Below are 17,694 nucleotides of genomic sequence, written 5' to 3'. Positions count from 1 at the left end.
CCCACCACTCCAGCAACCCTCAGTTTGTTTCCTGAGATTGAGAATCCCTCCTATCAGTGAGGTCATAGGATACATGTCTTTCTCTGATTGACTTATTTCAGATTTTTAGATGGAAATGTTGGTAGTTTCTAACTCTGATGAGTCTACACATAAGGGCAGACAGTAGAGGAATCCAGGTAGGAAAACTTGATTTCATCCGGCATCTGTGCTTTGACTCCCAATCTGGAACACCTGCAGGATAATTGAGTTGCTTTTCCACGTGGTTTGGGCACCGTGGATAGAGGTGCTTCTCTTACCGAGAACAGAGAAGTGAGCATGTGGGGGCCGCAGGTGTGCGGCTCGGTTTCCTCTCTCTTTACAGACGCAGGAGGCAGGAGCCCACGGGAGAAAGAGCATCGTATCTTTCTCGCTTTGCGTTTTGGTTTTGCCACTTAAAGATATACAGTATCTGGTATTTCACATTCCTCACGGAGCCTTATTTTCTTACTGATCTAACAGGTTTGTGAGACGGATCAACTAAGATGAAGTACCTAAAGTGCCGGGCGATAGTCATCATAACACAGTAAACATTTCGTGAGGCCACACCCTGTGCCAAGTGCCTTCTATTTGTTACGCTTACAACAAGAACCCTACAAGATAGCTTAATTTCCCCCTTTGACAGATCAGGAAACAGAGGCTCTGAGAGATTTAGTAACCTGTCCGAGGTCATTCAGCTAGTAATTGGTGCAGCTGCGTTTCAGATCTTGGCATTTGAGTCTGGCGCTCATACGACTTCATTAGTTTTGACTCTGTTAGAGTGTAATGTAGAAGCTGTCTTTCCAGACAGGGGCAGCATGGTCCCCAGTACTCAGTGTGCGCTACCCATAAGTGTTTGTTACTCTGGAGGAGCTCCTGGCTGGTGAGAGTGGATGTGATCCTGACAGGGCTAGCTGGAATGTATGTTCACACAGAAAGCATTCTAGATGGTTAGGGGTTACTGCACTAGAATATCTGGACTGTGTTAGAAAGGCTGTGTGAGCAAAACAGTTAAGCATGTTGTCTTTGAAATCAGGCTGTGGAGATGAAATCCTCACTCCTCCACCCACTGGTTATGTGACCATGGCAGAGTTTCTTCATCTCACTGAGCTGTGACCTCCTCACCTATAAGTAAAGATGGTAATAGGATATACGTTATTGGATTATTTTAAGGATTAAATGAGTTACCACATGTAAATCCCATGGATCAGTGACTGGCACATGGTAAATTCTCAATAAGTATTATTATTATCATTATTATTTTTACTTCTTGAAAATAATGGATTTTATAGACTTCCATGGATTGACCTGGAAGTCCAAGTGCTGTTTATAAAATATTCCGAAGAAGAAACTATATTTAGAATTAACAGTAGTCAACTTAGTATAACCTTTGAATTCAGTCAACTTTATATTTGAATACAATTTATAAATTAGAAACCATCAATATAGTGTACTTCCATTATAAACATGGGAAGGGAGAAGACATCTGGTAAATTCTGGTTGTCTGCCAGTTATGAGGATTACCGGTGATCAAATATAAAGAATATCATATATACTTTATATAATTGGATCCCTCTCAAAGGTAGGGGCACCCGAGGGTCACCATCTGGGACAGCAGTTATCCTAGCAATGCAGCTAATGGAGATTGGACTGAACCTCGATTCACTAGTTTGCTCACAAAATACTAAGTATATGAAAACATACATTCCTAAAATATATATTATTTGTAATGTTTGGTTCAGGAGTTCAGCATATTTCATCCTGAGTGCAGCTCGGGACTGACAACAGTGGAAGTTAGAATTAAGCATGCATATAATGTGGAAAATGTCTTCGAGTGTAGTTTCCACTTGAGAACTTAGCCCTCGTGTGAAGCTCTTGACATCCTTACCTGAAGCTTGGCTCTGTCCATGTGTCTCTGCCCCCAGGAGCCCGGGAAGCGCTCCCAACTGTGGAGGATGACCGGCACAGGCATGTTGGCCCACGAGGGATCTTCAGTGCCTCACAACCCCAATAAGCCCTCTGCGGCCCGCTCCCCGGAGGGCTCCGCCATCTTGGATATCGCTGGTCTTGCTGCAGTAACTGACAACAGGTACTTTTCTAGGCAACTTTTGATGCACGCCCATTGCTTCCAAACTCCGTTTCAGTGGAGGTACACGCCAAAAAGTGAGTATGTAAATGAAGTAAGAATTTGTATTTTTAGATTTGTATTTTTCTTCAGTGAGAGACCCGTCACATTCCCAAATATGACTTTTGGGTCTTTATTTTATTTTTGTTAAGCTGTTGTTGAAATGCCCATGTAGGTCAAACAGTAAGAAGGGTATGTTACGAAAAAGTGAATTATCTCTTTCCACCAAACCTCTATCCTCCATTCTTCCCTAGAAATGAGCCGGTTTTTAAAAATCTTTTTAAGAATTCTTGTTAAATATTTCAAAAGCAGAAATAAATTATTGAGAGAATAATCAAATGTGTTTTTATGACCAAATCCTTGGGTTTGAATCCATTATCGGGGACAAAATAAGTTATTTGGTTTGCTTATGCCTTAGTTTCTTTATGAGGTCAGTGTGTTTGTTTTCAGTTGGTACCTTATTCACTTCCGTAAGTACTTTACATGACTTACAAGTGAAAACCCAATATAAAATAAAAATAATTGGGAATTAAATAGGAAAAAAACCTCTAGAAAATATTTCTCAAACTGCATGACAGCTCGTCACTGTGGGAATGCAGGGACCTGATTGTCACATCTATTGTGAATCCTTAAAAGTACTGGTACTCCTTTGTGGCCCCTTGTTCATTGCTTTCCATTTTGTCTTATTCCTCTTTCCTCCTTAAGAGATACCTCGCTGCATGGGATGCAGGCTACCTGCCCATTAGGTTTTAAGGGTGGAGGATATTGGAAGAAAGAAGAGCAAAACCACGATCCTGATAACTCTCTTCATGCCTAACATATTTGACTCCGACGACTCACTGCATTGTCCTGTCTTCCAGATTTGAGCCACTGATGCTGAGAAAGCCGGATCGCAGGCGAAGCACAACTCAGACGTGGAGTTTCCGGGAAGGAAAACTGACCTGTGGCCTGCACGGGTTGGTTGTCCAGGTCAGTAGTGTTTGACACCCTCAGTTGCAGCAAGCAGTGGTTGAACCTTCTTTGAAGCAAAGTCTCAATTAAGATAAATACACTGAAAGGGGGAGATCATTACAGAGATCATTACAGAGCAAGTACGCATTATTTCGTTAGAGTCAGGAAGGTCAAGGAACTTTGGTTGTACATCTGTGTATTTACAGGGAAGATATTCTTGAAGGTGATCTATGAGAAATGTATTGGGAATGGTTGCCCATAAGTAGTGGGATTTTTTTTTTTCTTGGCTTATCTGGATTATTTTTCTTTGGTTGTATAGATTACCTATGTGGGGTATCTGGGTGGCTCAGTTGGTTAAGCGTCTGTCTTCAGCTCAGGTCATGATCTCAGAGTCCTGGGATTGAGTCCCACAGTGGGCTCCCTGCTCAGCGGGGAGTCTGCTTCTCCCTCTCCCTCTGTCTTTACCCACTTGTGCTCGCTCTCTCTCTCTCAAATAAATAAAATCTTAAAAAAAAAAAGTTTAAAAAAATTACCTATGTAATTTTTAAAAGAAAGAAAGAAAAGTGCCAGCTAAAAGCCCACCACTAAGTTAAGTGGATTAATTTTAGGCCTGTGGAATTAATCTAATATCTACAACAGTCTTCTGTGAAGTATTCTAGGCGATGGTAAGCAGTCATCATGCGCTCTGCATTCTCTAGATTCTGTTTATTTCTGCATTCTTAGTGGTGCCCAAATAAGCATTTAATTATTGTAGCAAATGTCAGAATGAAGATGGCTGGTCAGTTTCCTCTGTCCTCCACCAGTCTATCCCATGATAAATTGCCGGGGATGTCATAAGAAAACATGTGTTTAGAAAATGACCAGGAGTTTGGATTTTCTGCCCTTCTGGCTTCAGGCCAGAAATGAGACCATGGATATGGGATGAGGAGGTAGGAAGTCGTCACAGAGGTTTGGGCATATAGCTGAACATGTGTGATGTGGTGCAGTTTCTGCCTCAGCCCAGGGCTTTACCCAAAAGGTAAACAGGAGAGCATCAGGCCCTGGCTAGAGGACCCTTAGTGTGTTTGTTCCTGGTGGACACCAGGCTGTCCCTTCACAGTGGGAGGTTGTTCACCAGGGCAATGAGCAAAATTGGAAGGAGCCTCCGCCTGCTGCTTGGTGAGATTTATTTTCTTTATCTCTCCTGCCCTGAGCTTTTTCTGTCAAACACAAGCTGCTTACTTCTATGAAGCACACATCTGGAATGGATTTGTGATTTTCAATTAGCAATACAATTCAGGCTTCTGGAGGCAAGAGAGGGCACGTTGTAATTGTTGGGCCCCGGGTCTGACCCGGACTTCCCTTCCGGTTTGTTCCTAAAGCCCATGTAATTCGGATTCTCGTAGAGCAGCACCCCCACCCCCATCCTTTGCTGGTGTTTGTTGTTTCTTGAATCTTTTTCATCATTCCTGTGGTTGTGAATGACCCCATAATAACAGCATTCAGCTGAGCAGGGTGTGCTTTGGTTAGGGAAATAAGCTTGTTTCGATCATATTATTCTAAATAAAGTAATTGAAGGCATTAAACATCTGACACTGCCCTGATAAGGTTGTGTACGCACTTTCTTTCCAAACTTACAACAATCATAAAAAGCTTTCTCCGTGTTGAAATCTGTTCTGTAAACCCAGCTCAGAGTTGCCTTTTCATTAGTCAGTATTTAAAAACAAAGGGGATCAAGACACGCTAGCCATTATCTTCTCTAGCCCTGTATCTGCTGTGTCCCATAGACTTCTGTTTTGTTTGGGGCAGAGAGCAAGAAGATACTTTCCTCCAAAGGTCTGAATAGCTGGCTCTCAGAGGACATTCACCGTTCCCTGTTTCATTTTAGAAGAGGCACCATCTTTTGAATATTTGAGCTGACAGTCCAACCGTAGGCCTGTTTGCGGAGGTTTTCAACTCTAGAATTTGCTTCTTACTAGAAAGCTGAGTGATAGTTATAATTGCTACATTTTCAGAATGTTTTAGATTTTTAAGCAAACCTGAATGAGAATACTCAGAAACAGGGTTTTGGTACTTTTTTTAAAGCTTATTTTAATGACTGGAAGTTATTACTAAACCAATATGCTCTATTCTTACTCAGAATTCCCTAAATTCATATAGCATAACTTTCCATCTTGCCCAGGTAATCCTCCTGGTTTTCACCTTCAGTAAAGCTGAAGAAATAGTAAATGCTTTGTTAAAAATTGATCATGGGGCACCTGGGTGGCTCAGATAGTTAAGCGTCTGCCTTTGGCTCAGGTCATGATCCCAGGGTCATGGGATCAAGCCCCACATCAGGCTCCGGGCTTAGCGAGGAGCCTGCTTCTCCCTCTGCCTCTCTCCCTGCTCATGCTTTCTCTCTCTGTATCTCTGTGTTTCAAATGAATAAAAAAAAAAAAAAACTTTAAAAATAAATTTAAAAAATAAATAAATAAATAAAAATTGATCATGACCCTTCAAAAGAGAATTCAAATTTGATAACTTGTTTCAAATGACATGTTACATTGTCAAAGTCGGGGCCTTTCCCTTTTCTTACACATCTTTATTCTTTTAGGCCAAAGGAGGGCTTTCTGGTTTGTTTGATGGAGCTGAAGTTGTTCTTGGTCCTGATACTTCCATGGAGCTTCTGGGGCCAGTTCCACCTGAACAACAGTTTATCAACCAAAAACTGAGGCCTGGTTCTGGAATGTTATCCATCAGAGTCATCCCAGACGGACCAACTAGAGCACTCCAGGTGATGATTTATCATAAGAACTAACATGAATCTCACTGTACTTTCCCCCCACACATTGGTTAGTCATTCCACAAATATTTATTGAAAACATTTATGCTGGCTATGAGGATATGATGTCCTCGTTTATAAAATAGGGGTAGGACCTATTTCACAAAGTTGTTACATGAATTGAAGTATAAAAACATAAGATGATATTTAAAAAGTATAAGAATTAAAGAAGGCAATGCCAAGAATGGTACATATTATTATTATCGGTCATTATATATTATAATTGATATATTAACAACAAAGATACATGAGGTCCCTGGTCAGACAATGACAGTATTTTGTTTTCAAAGCAGGAGTGGAGGGTGTTCTACAGAGTATACAGGAAGGATTCGTATTCCTAGACTTGGAGGCTTCCTAAGAGGAGTAATATTTAAGCTGAGGTCTAAAGGTTGACTGAAAGGAGTTAGCCAAATCGAAAAGGGAAGGTGGAGGGGCTGTGCCCTAATAAGAAAAGTGTTCATTCAACAGTTACTTACTGAACACGTATTAGAGCCAAGCGCAGTTCTTGGTACTGAGCACGTACTACTGAACAAACAGACAAAACTCCCTGCAGTCTTGGAACTCACATCCTGGAGGGGTAAACAAACAATAAGCAAAAACATAATAAAGAAATAATAGAGGATTTGGGAAGTTGATAAGTGAAGGCCTGGCAATAAAAGGGGAATGGTCCAATGGGCACAGAGAGTATGCTCCGAGATAATGCTGGAGACAGAAGCAGGGGCCAGATTATTAAAAGCCTGATACATGCTGCAAATTTTGTGGTTTTTCTCTGGCAATGAGGAGTCAGGGAATGACATGACCAGAAATTTATTTTAGATTGCTCATTTCTGTCTGCAATGTGGAGGAATGGAGTGGATGAAAACTGGAGATAGATCAGCTGAGGGCAACTGCAGTGATCTGGATGAGAAATTATGGCAGCCCAAACTAGAGTAAATAGCAGGGGTGTGGCAGGGGTGGGTCCAAAGAGGTTGGAGAGAAACAGGCAGAAATGGAAGCTTATTAAGAAGTAGAGTCTGACCTATTTAGTGATTGAATGAAGATGAGGATGAGAGAGAGGAAGGAGTCAGGAATGGCTTTCAGGATTCTGATTTGGGCAACTATGAGGACAATAATCCATGTCACTAAGATATGAACACAGAGCAGACTTCTGGGAGACTTATATGGACTTGTATGCTATCTACAGACTTTTGGACTTATATGCTATCTACATGAAAATGTCTAGAAGTCAGTGTAAATATGGGTCTGGTGCTCAGAGGAGAGATCTGTGCTGGAGGTACATGTTTATCAGGTCATGGTGTAATTAGAGAGCTGAGGGAAAAAGGAAAGATGCTGGTGTGTAACAGTGAACTCTCCGAGGTAGTATGTCATAATCCACAATACCTCTTCTAAAAGCACCCTTCTTTTAGCAAACTTGAATGCAGTGATCTTGAGGTTTGTATATTTTGACTTGACCAATAATTCTAGATCACCTGTAGATGCCAGCCCCCCTATATGGGGCTCTCGAGGTCTGTACCTTGGCTTTTGCCATGTAGACTTAAAACCAAGTTTACTTCATTATTACCCAAGTCTTACTTGGCAGCGCTTCTGAAACCATTAACTTCCATAGGACTATTGAGCATGGAATGGGTTTCACTGTGGAAGTATGAACCCTCTTAGTACAGTGTTTTATTCGACTTCAGATAACAGATTTCTCCCAACGGAAAAGTGACCGTTCATCATACGAAGTGGATGAACTTCCTGTTACTGAACAAGAGGTACAGAAATTAAAGAATCCAGACACAGAGCAGGAATTGGAAGTAAGTTTTAAGTATTGCAAATTCATTTCTTTATCATTAATTTTTTAGAATTTTGCGCTGTGGTTTTCTCAGTTTTAGACCTCTTTCTGCCCTCTGAATTCCAAATATAGCTGTTGCTTCCTGGTGTTTATGTCATCACAACATGAATGTGTGAATATGTTAATTAAATGACAGCTAAAGTTGAATCAGAATGTAATAATGATTGCAAAAGTAAGATGAAAATGAAGAAAACTAAACTATTTGAATTTATACAAGGTCAAGAATAAGCAAACTAGATTTTTTGAGGGGCCCCAGTTTTCTCTTGTCATCTTTCTTCTTCTTTCTCTTGTTTGGGCCTTGGAAAGTGAAAAGTTTGAAAAGGAACATGAGGTAAACGTGAAAATGTACACTGGGGCGCCTGGGTGGCTCAGTCCGTTAAGCGTCTGCCTTCAGCTCAGGTCACGATCCCAGGGTCCTGGGATTGAGCCCCGCATCAGGCTCCCTGCTCAGTGGAGAGCCTGCTTCTCCCTTTCCCTCTGCTCCCCCCCTGCTTGTGCTTGCTCTCTCTGTCAAATAAATAAAATCTTAAAAAAAAAAAAGAAGATATATACTTATTGGATATTCAGTGATTTTTTTATGCTTATTTTTTTAATTTTATTTTTATGTTAGTCACCATACAGTACATCATTAGTTTTTGATATAGTGATCCATGATTTATTGTTTTCGTATAGCACCCAGTGCTCCATGCAATATGTGCCCTCCTTAATATCCATCACCGGGCTAACCCATCCCTCCACACCCTCCCCTCTAAAACCCTCAGTTTATTTCTCGGAGTCCATAGTCTCTCATGGTTTGTCTCCTCCTCCAATTTCCCCCTCTTCATTTTTCCCTTTCTTCTCCTAATGTCCTCCGTTCTATTCCTTATGTTCCACAAATAAGTGAAACCATATGATAATTTACTTTCTCTGCTTGACTTATTTCACTTAGCATCATCTCCTCTAGTCCCATCCATGTTGATGTAAAAGTTGGGTATTCATCCTTTCTGATGGCTGGGTAATATGCCATTGTATGTATGGACCACATCTTCTTTATCCATTCGTCTGTTGAAGGGCATCTCGGCTCTTTCTACAATATGGCTGTTGTGGACATTGCTGCTATGAACATTGGGGTCCATATGGCCCTTCTTTTCACTAAATATATGTCTTTGGGGTAAATACCCAGGAGTGCAGTTGCTGGGTCATAGGGTAGCTCTGTATTTAATTTTTTGAGGCACCTCCACACTGTTTTCCAAAGTGGCTGTACCAACTTGCATTCCCACCAACAGTGTAAGAGGGTTCCCCTTTCTCCACAACCTCTCCAACATTTGTTGTTTCTTGCCCTGTCAATTTTTGCCATTCTAACTGGTATAAGGTGGTATCTCAATGTGGTTTTGATTTGAATTTCCCTGATGGCTAATGATGATGAACATTTTTTCATGTGTCTGTTAGCCATTTGTATGTCTTCTTTTGAGAAGTGTCTGTTCATGTCTTCTGCCCATTTTTTGACTTGATTGTTTTTTGGTTGTTGAGTTTGAGAAGTTCTTTATAGATCTTGGATATCAGCCCTTTGTAGTGTCATTTGCAAATATCTTCTCCTATTCCATTCAGTGATTTTAAAAAAATTAAGGACCTACGTGTAAAGCACCATGTCGGATATTACGGAAGTCCAGTGAATAGCTTACTAAAAGCTTGCATCCCAAATAGGGAGAAAGATTCTCAAACAATTATTTTCCTATAATGAAATGCAGAATGTCCTCAGTCTCTGGGAAGAGGTATTATCATATCATATCACTTTGGAGTTCTGGATGGAGTAGGCACTGTGCCCAGAGAGAAAGTCTCCTAGTGAGAGGCTGGAGTTGGGTTTTTACCTGCTCAGAGGTAAAGTAGAGGGATTTAAAGCCATTTGTTTCCTTGCACTCTCCTGGCTACCTTGACCTCTGTTTTAAACTGTGTTGTATTTTGGTTTCCTTTCAGGTGCTTGTGAAGTTAGAAGGTGGAATTGGGTTGTCCTTAATTAATAAAGTCCCAGAAGAACTGGTCTTTGCAAGTCTTACAGGAATCAATGTGCATTATACGCAGTTGGCAACAAGTCATATGCTTGAGCTCAGCATACAGGATGTGCAGGTAATGGGGGTAGTTCAGAACTTGTTAAATCTCCTTATTTTCTTGCTGAGCACCCAACCAGATCCAGTGTTTGGTGTCCTAAGAACATTAATGCTTTGGCAGAGATATCTTTTATGGCCTTCAAAAAATTATTCTATGGAAATAATTGTTGCTGTCTATGTTTGTCTCACCAATTTTTCTATATAGTAGCCAGTTCATCAGTAACTTAGATAATTTAGTCCAAGTGGCATGGAGGAAAGTAGCCCATGGTTCACCATTTGCCCATAGGAAAAAATAACAGGAAATCATTTAACCATCGTTAGAGAAATTGGCGTTCATTATAGGGAGAAAAAAATAAGGGAACTGGACTGGTACTTCTGGCCAAGATGTACTAACAGGGACCAGATTTACTCTCCTACCTGAAGCAGCCCCCAAGTCCAGATAAAATAAGGAGACAACAGGTTCAAGGCACTGTAAATCAGGCATTGAAAAACAGTAACCCTTGAGAGGTGGGAAACAAAAGAGCTAAGCCCTGCATTCACCTCAGCTTACTGCCGTGAGAAAGCTTCCAGGCCATGGCACTGGGAGGGGAGACTAAGACAGAGCCCAGCAGAGTGGATGAGTTGAACAGGCCGGGCGGAGAGTCTGGGGACCAAGGCATCTAGAGTTTCACAGGGCAGCATACCTGGGAGGAGCATGCTACACAGAAAGAAGACTCAGGAGATCTACAGAGGGGCATTCAGCAGAGGACAGATCAGTGATGCATGTAAGGAAACTACCATCTGAACCATCCAAAAGGATCTCACAGGAACAGTATCTGCTGCTCACCCAGGGCTGGGAATGGGATTTGTTCCCCCAGCCAGACTAGAAACACTAATAACATATGTGACATTAGGAAGAGTCCTCCAGAAAGTCTTGCCTTCGTGGTGAACTGTAATTAGCCCTCGGCTGAGCACTGTTCCAGACCTACCTAACAAATCATAAAAGGAAAGTCTGAAAGGATCGATCTGTTTCCAAGTAATTTAACTGTATCCCCGAACAAAGCTCAAGATTTAATGGTATACAAAAATACCCAGCACCCAAAAAAGTAAAATTCACAATATCTGGCATCCTGTCAAAATTACCAGGTGTGCAAAGGGGCAGGAAAACACAATCTATAATGAGAATAATCAGTCGAACGGACCCAGAGCTAACACAGATGTTAGGATTTTCAGAAAGGACATTAAAACTGTTATTATAACTGCATTGTACATGTTCAAAAAAGTTAAGTAGAGACATAGAAGATGTGAGAAACTCAAACTTCTAGAGATTAAAATGAAATGAAAAACACACTGCATTCAATTAATAGCAGATGACACAGTACAGAAAAAAGATTAGTGAACCTGAAGACATAGCAGTGAAAACTGTCCAAATTGAAATGCCCAGAAGAAAATAATCCATAAAAAGAAAACAGCATCAGTGACCTATGGGACACCCTCAAGCAACCTAACACATGGATGATTGGAGTCCCCGAAGGCCAAGAGTAAGAGGGAGGCATATAGAAAATATTTGAAGACATCTTGGCCATACGTTTTCCTAATTTAATGAAAACTTAAACTCACAGATAGAAGCTCAAGCATGAACAGAGACACGTGCATGTGTGAGTGCACACACATGAAGGAAACTACCACCAAGGTACATCCTAATTAAATTACTCAAAAGCAGTGATGAGTCATCCAGGTTAAGCAAGACCTGTCACATGCCAGGAGCAAAAGTGAGAATGAGAGCTGACTTCTCATTGGGAATGATGCGAGTGAGAAAATAGTAATGTCTTTAAAGTACTGGGAGGAGGAATAACTGTCAGCCTAGAATTCTATGCCCAACGAATATATCTCTCAAAAACAAGAGTGGATCACCTCCGCCTGGTTCCTGGCAGGGGTGCTGTGCTGAGCCATGGGCTGAGGCAGCTCGTGTCTGGACGTGGGGCTGGAGCCTCTGCCCAGCCCCTTTTAGGCACTGAGATGCCCAAGAAGGCTGGTGTGACGAACAAGGGTACGAACCAGAGCAAGGAGCCAGAGAGAACACTTCCTCCCTTAGGTCCTGTGGCGCTTGATCCTGAAGGTCGTGTCACCATAGCCATCCATGCCAAACCTGGGTCCAAACAAAATGCTATAACTCGTGTGACAGTGGAGTTGTGAGCATGGCCATCGCAGTCTCCCCTGCCCCCAACCCCTGTCAGAAGGAGAGGCTAATGTCCAGCTCTGTTGGTACCTTTCCAAGGTCTTGGAGCTCAGGAAGAGTGACGTGGTTTTGGATAAGGGTGGTAAATCTCATGGAGAAATAGTGAAGCTTTCGGCCTCCACAACTGCAGAAGAGATCTTGGAGAAATTAAAGCAGCAAGTCGAAAACAAAATAAAGGCAAGTTATGAGAAATACATCCTTGAGAAGCCTTTTAACTGCTATTAATGAAGAGGCTGTTAAATAGGGAAATATATTTCAGTGCATGGAAGAACTTAGAAAAAAATAAATTTAAGAACAGGACTCAGAAAGGAAGTAGGAATTTTAAATTTTAAAAGTAGTCTACATTGAGGAGGGTATGTGCTATGGTGAGCGCTGTGAATTGTGCAAGACTGTTGAATCACGGATCTGCACTTCTGAAACAAATAATGTAATATAGGTTAAGAAAAAAAAAGAAGAAGCTAGCAGGAGGGGAAGAATGAAGGGGAGTAAGTCGGAGGGGGAGACGAACCATGAGAGACGATGGACTCTGAAAAACAAACTGAGGGTTCTAGAGGGGAGGGGGGGAGGGGGATGGGTTAGCCTGGTGATGGGTATTAAAGAGGGCACGTTCTGCGTGGAGCACTGGGTGTTATGCACAAACAACGAATCATGGAACACTACATCAAGAACTAATGATGTAATGTATGGTGATGAACATAACAATAAAACAATGGGAAAAAAAAGAAAAATAAAGTAGTCTACTTTCAATATAGGTTCTAACATCCCTAACCCAAACAGCTTGGAATATGTTAGTCCGATTTCATCACATTTACAAAATAACAGAACTGGAAGAGATCTTCAAGATGACCTCAGTCATCCCCTTTGATCCTGTGACAGGGCTTCTGCCATCCAGGAGTTGAGAGACTTATTCAGGATCACACCGTGCAGGATGGCAGCTGGAACCCAGATCCCTTGATTCCTGTTTGGATGCATCTTATCCTGATTGTAAAGGAAGAGATTTCCACAGACTTCTAGGGTTCTGGGGATTGCCTTCTCTAGAGTTTCTAAGTGACAGAAGAAAACCTGTCATACTGCTTTGTGGTCTTACTTTATATTTTAAAAGGCTTATCTAAATAAAAAACGCCTTTTGTGTCTTTTTAAAACTCTATGGAGCATTTTGTGAAAAAGAAAATAAGAGTAATCAGGACTTGTATTTCAATGTTAATTATTTTGGGGAAATCACTGAATTTTCATCCTCCTTGGATGGTAACTGCCGTCCTCAAATCTGTACTTTTTATGAATCTCCGAAGATCCTTAGAAGAAGAGGGCCTGGAAGCTACTTCCAGTATTTTTAAAAGCCTATCAGAAATCATATCTACATTAAAGCTTCAAAAGCTAATAAAAAAAGTGAAATAAAAATTTTTTAGACATACAAAATCTAGAAGAACTCATTATCAGCAGATTCACGCTTAAAAAATGTTAAATAACATCATTCAGGCAGAAGGAAATGGTAGCAGATGGAAATCTGGGTCTACACAAAGGAATGAGGAGCACCTGAAATGATAAATACACAAGTAATTAATATAAGATTATTTTCTAATTATTTAGATCTCTTTAAGAGAGAATCAACTACTTAAACAAAACTAACAGCACTGCATTTTAGGGTCTATAATATGTTAGAGTAAAGTGAATGACAATTATAGCATAAAGTTTGGAGAAGAGAAATGGAAGTATGTTAACTATTGAAGTAGTATGCTGTCATTTGAACGTACACTGGTAAGTTAAAGATGAATACTATAAGCCCTAAAGCAACAAAGGGCTACAACTAATAATCCAACAAAAGAGAGAAAATGGATAACCCAAGACAAAGCAGAAAAAGCAGAAAACATGGGAAAGAACAGATGAGACAAATAGAAAACAAATAGCAAGATGGTAGACTCATTCAAACTGAACCGTAGCAATTAAATAAACGTGAATGCTATAAACACCTCCAGTTGAAAGGCAGAGATGATGAGATTGGATTAAAAAGCAAGATCCAATTATATGCTGCCTCAAAGGAACACATTAAATATAAAGACACAGTAGGTTAAAAAGAAAAGAGTGGAAAAAGATATACTGAGCTAGAACTAGTCCTAAGAAAGTGGGAACGGCTAGATGCCTGTCAGAATCTATTACAAAGCTAAGCATATTATCATTATAAGCATAAAATATCATTTTATTTATTTGACAGAGACACAGTGAGAGAGGGAACACAAGCAGGGGGAGTGGGAGAGGAAGAAGCAGGCTTCCCAACCAGCAGGGAGCCCGATGCGGGGCTCGATCCCAGGGCCCTGGGATCATGACCTGAGCCGAAGGCAGACGCTTAACGACTGAGCCACCCAGGCGCCCCAAGGTAATTTCCTAATGATAAAAGGGACAGTTTATGAGGAGGACATAACGATCCCAGCTATTCAAATACCTGCTCATAGGGCTTTGAAATATAGGAAGCAAAAACTGATAGCACTGAAAGAAGAAATGGACAAGTGCACAATTATAGTAGATTTCATTACCCTTTCTGAATAATTGCTAGAATTATCAAATAAGAGCAACTCATCAGAGGCATGCTAGACTTGAACAGCATTACCAACCAAGTAGCCCAATTGACATTGATCCAGCAGCCCACCCCGCAACAGCAGAAATAACACGTTCTTCTCAGGTGTACAGGAAACATTTCCAAGAGAGACCACATTCTGGACCATAAAACAATTCCCAAGTGCAAAAGGATTCAAGTGACACACAGTCTATTCTCTGATCACAATGGAATCAAAGTGGAAATAACAGAAAGATAGTTGGAAAAATCCTCAAACTGATTGGAAACTAAAAAACACACTTCTGAATAGCCCAGAGATCAGAGAAGAAATACAAATAGAAATTAGAAGATATTTTGATCTGAATGAAGATGAGAACACAACATGTCAAAATTGGTGGAACGCCACTGACGCTCTACTGAAGGGAGATTTATAGCACGATTAGAGGAGGAGAAAGGTCTGGAAACCGTGAACTCAGGTGTCCTCTTAAGAAACTAAACAACAACAAAATAAGCCCAAAATCAGCAGAAGAAAGGAAATAGTAAGAATCCCAATGGAAATCGATGAAGTAGAAACTAGCAACCACAGCAAAATAAATTAATTAAATAAATAAATAAATAAATAAATAAATAAATAAGGTCAAAAGCTGGTTCTTTGAGAAGATCAGTAAAACTAGCAAACTTCTAAGGAGTCTGATCAGGAGGGAAAAGAAAAGAAGACACAAATTACTAATACCAAGAAAGGGAGAGGTGCCAGACAAGCCCAAAACTTGATAGTTCTCTGGAGATGGAGCTTTGGGGGGAGCTGTAAGCTTGTCTCAGCCCCCCACTGGCTGCCTGGATGTGGGGCTGTCGGTTTCCGAGGCCACCAAGGACCTGGGGAGGGCGGGTGGGGAAGGATCCGTGGGAACGCCACAGAGGCTGGCTGTTCTTGCTGAGTTTGAGCTAACTTTCTCCAATAAATGATCCCTGGATTGTTGCAAGCCTTTGGTTAACTGTCGGAGTTTTGAAAAGGTTGATTTTGACAGTTTCCGCTCGAGTTTTGTCTTCACGCTGTCAAGACAGCTGTTCTCTTTGTAGCATCATGCTTGCAGCCCTTCTCTCCAGCCTCCCTGAGGATTACCGTGTCCAGGAAATCAGTTCCTGGTAAACATTTCCAGAAGAAGGATCCAAAGACCTAGACCTTGGTTCTTTCCCCAGGTGGGCAGCCTGTGTTCCTCCTGCTGGTGTGCAGTGCGTGCCCATGACCGAGTGTCCTTCTGCTCCCGCTCACACCATGCACTTCCATCCACTTGAAACCGCCTTTCAGAAAAATGTTTTTATCCTATATCGCAGAGAGACAATAGTTCAGGCTAATCACATCCCATTTGTTTGAGGACAGTTAAAAAGTTAGTATCTTGTACTTCTATTTGTTTGTCTCTTTTTACCTTACAGAGAAGATCCAAGGAGCCATTTGTGCTTCATGAATTTCATTAATTTTTTAATCAAAAAAAATTTTTTTACAATAATACCTCTTTAATGTGTGCTGCAAATCACAGAAAATAAACAGGTTTGAGAGTTGACTATGATTACAACGCTGGGAGAAAGAATGTTTAAAAATAGAAAATATGGTCCGCATCCTTAGGGAGCATCTAATCTAATCGGGAGAATAATACTAGAATTTGTACCTCTTTTGCATCTTGTGTCAAGTGTGGGGAAAGAATAAAGGAGAGGTCAGAGTAAGGTGAGAACTTCTGTGTTTTCTCTGTTTGATGTGACAGGTGATTCATTCACTCAGTAAATTCCTAGAGCATCAACGGTGTGCCGGGCATGGCACTAGGCTCTGGAGAAACAGCCATGACTCAGAAGATGAGTTCTGCTCCGTTTGGGCTAACAGCCTAGGGGAGAAATCAGCCAATAGGGGAGCAAGCAAGTGAGGAAAATGATTAGCACCTGTGGGAATTGCTCTAAAGAATACAGAAGGATGGTGCTACTTCTGAGATGAAGTGGCCTGGGAAGATCTTCCTGAGGAAGGGAGAGCTAACCTTGGAGGAAGGGAATGAGCGAACCATGGAAAAGGCTAGTAGGGTAAAACGCATCCCCTCAGAATCCAGAGACTCTGAGAGAGGAGAGTTGCCCCCTTTGGAGAAATAAGCGGCAGGCTTGTGTGGGGGGGTTGGAGCGAACCCGGAGGGGAGGGCTGTGTGGTGCAGGCCGTGGAGGCTATGGCGAGAAGTTTGGTTTCATCCCAAGAGAAAGGGAAGCCCCTGACAGGTGTAAAGGAAGGAGGGACATGACTTGATCTGTATTTTTGAAAGATCACTTTGGCTGCTGTGCAGGGAGCACACGGTAGGGGCAAGGTTGGAAGTAGGAAAAAGGGCTCACAGTCTCTCGCCCTTATCTCTGCAACTTGAGATCTGGCAGGTTACCCAAATGTCTGTGCGGCAGTCCGCGTGATACAGTGGAAGGGTCACAGGATTTGGTGTCAGAAATGCCTGCATTTGAATCCCTACTCTTCTGCCCTCACCAGCTGTGTGAATGTGGGCAAGTGATCTAACTTCTCTAAGCTTCTGTTTACTTGTTTGTAAATCGAGAGGAGGAATCTTAGCCTTTACGGTTGTAGTATGGGATATGTTAGGTGATGTGTGGAAAGTACATGAATGTTCTCTTTTCTCATCCTGATACGGAGCTTTGATGGAAAACAAAGTGGAGGTGGCTGCTTCCTGCAGGGAGCCTTCTGACACCTGTAAACATAGTGGGGTGTAGAATGCATGCTCAGTTCCGGTGCTGATTGGTGTGGGTGAAGAGAGCAGTCCCTAAGGCCACTGACATCATTGTTTTCATTCCTAGTACGGACTCCACTTCAGGAAAGGCCGCTGTTTCCATTTGGTAGCCAGTTGAGCCTCTGATTCCCTAGTTTTCATGGTCTAGTATCTGTTCACTTCATTCATAGTGGTTAGGAGCGCTGGGCTTGGGGTCAGACAGACCTGGAGTCAAGTTCTAGTTCTGTGATGGACCAGCTGTGCCTTAAGCAAGGGCCTCTCTCCTCAGCTTCTTGGTCTCTGCCATGGGGACAGGGATCATCCTCAGGAGGTTGTGGTAAGGACTACAGCGGAGCCCTGACTTTTTAGTAACTCTGACCT

The 17,694-nt window shown here is 41.7% G+C and overlaps 1 protein-coding gene across 4 annotated transcripts in view; it reads left to right on the top strand.

Moving 5' to 3' along the window:
* Positions 1-17,694, top strand: part of VPS13D (vacuolar protein sorting 13 homolog D) — a 241,022-nt gene that overhangs the window by 126,933 nt on the left and 96,395 nt on the right. For all 4 annotated transcript variants that reach the window (XM_025855733.2, XM_025855732.2, XM_073903327.1 and 1 more), the window contains 5 exons: positions 1,941-2,104; positions 3,001-3,109; positions 5,664-5,843; positions 7,571-7,687; positions 9,679-9,828. In XM_025855733.2, coding sequence (XP_025711518.1) covers positions 1,941-2,104; positions 3,001-3,109; positions 5,664-5,843; positions 7,571-7,687; positions 9,679-9,828 — 720 coding nt within the window. The remainder of the gene's footprint in view (positions 1-1,940; positions 2,105-3,000; positions 3,110-5,663; positions 5,844-7,570; positions 7,688-9,678; positions 9,829-17,694) is intronic.

Source organism: Callorhinus ursinus, unplaced genomic scaffold, assembly GCF_003265705.2.
Source record: "Callorhinus ursinus isolate GAN/ISIS: 27379988/994484 unplaced genomic scaffold, GSC_fseal_2.0 scaffold18, whole genome shotgun sequence".
Classification (NCBI taxonomy): Eukaryota; Metazoa; Chordata; class Mammalia; order Carnivora; family Otariidae; genus Callorhinus; species Callorhinus ursinus.
The sequence above is the reverse complement of the archived record's forward strand: the minus strand, read 5'-3'. Positions and strand labels throughout refer to the sequence as shown.